Source organism: Lipotes vexillifer, unplaced genomic scaffold (genome assembly GCF_000442215.2).
Source record: "Lipotes vexillifer unplaced genomic scaffold, Lipotes_vexillifer_v1.1 scaffold395, whole genome shotgun sequence".
NCBI classification, from domain to species: Eukaryota; Metazoa; Chordata; class Mammalia; order Artiodactyla; family Lipotidae; genus Lipotes; species Lipotes vexillifer.
The window spans coordinates 3,451,627-3,456,245 of NW_006797390.1; the positions used below are offsets into that span (position 1 = coordinate 3,451,627).

The following is a 4,619-nucleotide window of genomic DNA, read 5'->3' on the forward strand; positions in this document are numbered from 1 at the left end:
TGGGCCCGTGAGCCATGGCCGCTGGGCCTGCGCGTCCGGAGCCTGTGCTCCGCAACGGGAGAGGCCACAACAGTGAGAGGCCCGCGTACCGCAAAAAAAAAAAAAGAATGATAAAATGTTACTGTGATTGTAGCTGTAAACTGTTATTGAAGTTTTAATGCAAGCTGTTTCCAAACGAGCCTTTCAAAAGGGACATGCCTTTCTCTGAGTTATACGTGCAGACAAGATAGTCAGGAATGTGATAAGAAGTGGTTGGACTGATGCAAGAAATATTATAACAGGATTACAGGCTGGGCGGACATGGGGGGAGGGGGCAGATTTCCTGAAAGGCAGCCAATGAATATCACAAGGGCCTGCTAGGTAGAGAGACTGAAGTGTGAGTGAGCCCGGGAAGAAAGCTGTGGACGGTGTGGTCTGCGCCCCAGGACCCTACTGTCTGGCTGGGAAAATGGGACAAAAACACATGTCATGACCTAAGGAGTTCAAAGCAGCAAAGTGTTTCTGTAGGTAAGGGGAAATCATCAGGAAGGGCATATTTGTGTGTGTGTGAAAGAGAGATGAGTCTGTGTTGCCAGTGTTTCAAGTGGGAGAAAGAAGGAAGTGGGTTATTCAAAAGTATATGTTTCAGTTGGACAAAGGAGGAAGTAAAACGACTCACCTATGGGCACAGATTTGATATAGGCAGCTATAAAAGTTAGGTGCTCTGTGCGGCATCCAGCCTCATACCCACCCACCCACTCCTGTTGGAAGCAGCTTGGACTTTGGAGCCCGGATGTCCTGGATTTGAGTCCTGACTTCACTCCTCACTGACTGAGCTCTTAAGTAAAAATCAGGAGAAACTCCTACCTCAAAGGGCTGTTGGAAGGATTAGAGCTTGTGCATGTAAAACACCCTGGGAGATGGTGAGTGATCAGTAAATGGCAGCTATTATTTTTGACCCAAAGTTTATGGAGGGAGGGCTGGAACTACAGAGATGAATAAGTCACAGTCCCCAGGCCCTCCCTCAAGGAGCTCCCAGGCGGGCGGGAGAGGCAGACCGAGAACAGCCAATTATAGCACAGGTGGGAACAGCTGTCCTGTGGCCAAAGTGCTGGGAAAGCTCCAGTGAGAGGACTCGCCTGGTGGGAAGGGAGGGAGTCAGGAAAGGCATCATGGGGTCCTGAGAAATGATTGAGTTTGCCAGTTGGAGAATGGGAGAAAGGGCATTCCCAGTTGCAGAAACAGCACGTGCACAGGCAGAGCACTGAAGATGTAAGGTATGTGCAGAATTGTCACTAGTTTGGTGTGACCGGAGCAAAGGAGCATGGGAGGTGGGCACGTTTCAGGAAGAGAGCCTGGCGTTACTTGCTTTTCAGCACGTTTAAGACCCATCTAGCATTATTTTCATTGATGAAATTGGTATTTTGCAGAGAAAGTGTTTCCTTATTCCCTTCAACTGTTGTACTATGCTTCTTACAAGTCTTAAACTGCTGGAGTCAGAGTCATGGTTGGAGGGAGAAAACAAACAAACAGAAAAACCCTAGAAAACTTGTTATAGTCATGTTTACAACTTGGTTCCATGTAAGGATTTAAGTGGTTCCTTTTGAAGGGAGTATGTTCCATATCTTGGGATAATCGCTCAGGGTCTCCAGATAACTTCTCTCCCTAAGATGGCCCATGGACACCCATGTTCATTAACATTATTCACAATAGTCAAAAGATGGAAAAACCCAAGTAACCATCAACAGATGAATGGGAGAACAAAATGTGGTGTGTATATATATATATATATATATATATATATATATATATATGAACATATTATTCAGCCATAAAAAGAAAGACTGTATGATACAAACTACCGCATGGATGGACCTTGAAAACTTTAAGCTAAGTGAAATAAGCCAGACACAAAAGGACAGGTATATGAGTCCACTCAGATGAGGTGTCTAGAATAGGTAAATTCATAGAGACACAAAGTAGAATAGAGGTTGCCAGGGGCTGGAGGGAGGGGGGGATGGGCAGTTATTGGGTAACGGGTATAGAGTTGTTTGGGATGATGAAAAAGTTCTGGAAATAGTGGCGATGGTTACACAACAATTGCGATTGTACTTAATGTCACTGAATTGTACTCTTAAAGATGGTTAAAATGGTAATGTTTAAGTTATGTATATTCTACAACACACAAAATAGATGGCACCTGGGGGTCGCAATGCAGGGGTGGCTGCTGTGGCCTTATGGCATTAAGGAAGGTGGAATCCTAAGACCAAGTCCCGTGTTCTAACTCCTCCGCCTCTGACCACATCCTTCCTCTGGCAGCTTTTGCCTGGGGACGGCAGCGGCTGTGGTCTGCCCTCTCCAGTAGCCTCATCAGCACCCACGGCACTTCCCTGTCTCACTGCCACCCTCTCTGGGCCCCCTTCGAGCCCTTAGGACGAAACCATTATCTGCCCCTATCACGGAATCCCAACTAGGAAGCACCCGAGTCAGACTCTCCAGGGGAGCACCTGGAAAAGTTCAACCCACGGGGCCGTCCCCTGCCTGGAAGGACTGTGCTGGTGTGTGCGATCAGCCTACGGCAGCGGTCCCCAACCTTTTTGGCACCAGGGACCGGTTTCGTGGAAGATGATTTTTCCAGGGACGGGGTGGGGGGGTGGTTTTGGGATGATTCAAGAGCATTACATTTATTGTGCACTTTATTTCTATTATTATTACTTTGTAATATGTAATGAAATAATTATACAGCCCACCAAAATGCAGACAGGAGGCGGAGCTCAGGTGGTAATGTAAGCAATGGGGAGCGGCTGCAAATACAGATGGAGCTTCGCTCGCTCACCTCCTGCTGTGTGGCCCGGGGGTTGGTGACCCCTGGCCTAAGGGACCCCCATTATATTACTGCCCCCATTTTACAGATGAGGAAACTTAGAGAGGTCAAACAATCCAGCTGAACCAGGTTGTTCTGACCACAAACCCAGCCCACACAGGAGCAATCGTGGAGACGAGGCTGGGATTTTGTCCTGTACTTGGGAGTTTGAACTTTATTCTTTAGATAATGGGGAGTCAGCTGAACGGGCTGGTGCCAGGGGAGGGGCTCCACAGTACTGCTCACCACCTGACATAATACCTTTTTACATGGACTTTATTATCTGTCTCCCTTCAGTGGAAGGGAACATAGGTGGGGGCAAGGCCTTTGTTTTGTCCACTGCTGTGAACATGCCTGGAACCTTCTAAAGTCCCAGTAAGCATTTGTACGGACTTCCCTGGTGGTCCAGTGGTTAAGACTCCGGGCTTCCACTCCAGGGTTCACAGGCTAGATCCCTGGTCGGGGAACTAAGATTCCACATCCTGCATGCCGCGAGGCCAAAATGATACTAATAATAATAATTAAAAAAATAAAATCCTGGTAAGCATTTGTAGAAGAAAGAAAGGAAGCAAGGGAGAGATATTAGTAGATAATAACAGTAAGCAAAGCACTTTAAATATATCATCTTGTTGAATCTAACGACCTCGTGGAGTCGGGGCCCCCTCTCCTTTTTTTTTTTTTTTTTTTCCAGGTAAGGAAAATGAGGGGCAGAGAGATTAAGTCACTTTTCTGAGGACAAAAGCCCAGATTTAAACCTAGGCAGGCCTGACTCTAGAGCCTGGGCATTTAGCACTGTGCCATACAGCGGGCTGCAGAAAGCTGTTCTGGCCAGAAGGACGGTGGAGGAAAGATGTGAGGCTGAGAAAAGGCCCAAGAGGCCAGCAGGTTCAGCTATATGGCATTTGTGTCTTCAGCCCTTCCCTGCACAGTCTTGACTTCTGGCTTCCCTCCTATGCCAGGTCTCCACTGCGGCCGATGAAGCTCTGACCAAGGGCATCTGATCCTCCACAGCTGTCGGCCCTGCAGCCACAGCCACAAGTCTATGCCCGGCCCCGGCTTGCTCTGAGACTCTGTGCAGCCTCCAGGCCCCCCGCCGTGGAGACTGGAGATGAACGCGAAGCCAGCACGCGGGTGCGCCCCCTGATGCCCCCGGCCTAGCTCCTCCTCGCCCTTTGGCACGATGCTGGCCAACTCCTCGGCCAACGACTCTGATCTCGGGTGCCCGGACCACCAGCCCATCCACCACCTGCACTTGGTGGTCTACAGCCTGGTGCTGGCGGCAGGGCTCCCCCTCAATGCGCTGGCCCTCTGGGTCTTCCTGCGCGCGCTGCGCGTGCACTCGGTGGTGAGCGTGTACATGTGCAACCTGGCGGCCAGCGACCTCCTCTTCACCCTCTCGCTGTCCTTGCGCCTCTCTTACTATGCGCAGCACTACTGGCCCTTCTCGGACCTCCTGTGCCAGCTGGCGGGCGCCGTCTTCCAGATGAACATGTACGGCAGCTGCATCTTCCTGACCCTCATCAACGTGGACCGCTACGCCGCTATCGTGCACCCGCTGCGGCTGCGCCACCTGCGGCGGCCCCGCGTGGCGCGGCTGCTCTGCCTGGGCGTGTGGGCGCTCATCCTGCTGTTCGCCGTGCCCACCGTCCTGGTGCACCGGCCCTCAGCCTGCGCCCGCGACGGCCGCCGGGTGCACCTGTGCTTCGAGAACTTCAGCGACGAGCTGTGGAAGGGCAGCCTGCTGCCGCTCCTGCTGCTAGCCGAGGCGCTGGGATTC

General features: G+C 50.9%; 1 protein-coding gene across 1 annotated transcript in view; it reads left to right on the forward strand.

The window, feature by feature from the left end:
• Positions 1-4,022: 4,022 nt before the first annotated feature.
• Positions 4,023-4,619, forward strand: part of LPAR5 (lysophosphatidic acid receptor 5) — a 1,166-nt gene continuing 569 nt past the window's right edge. Inside the window, exon 1 of the mRNA XM_007469422.1 lies at positions 4,023-4,619. Coding sequence (XP_007469484.1) covers positions 4,023-4,619 — 597 coding nt within the window.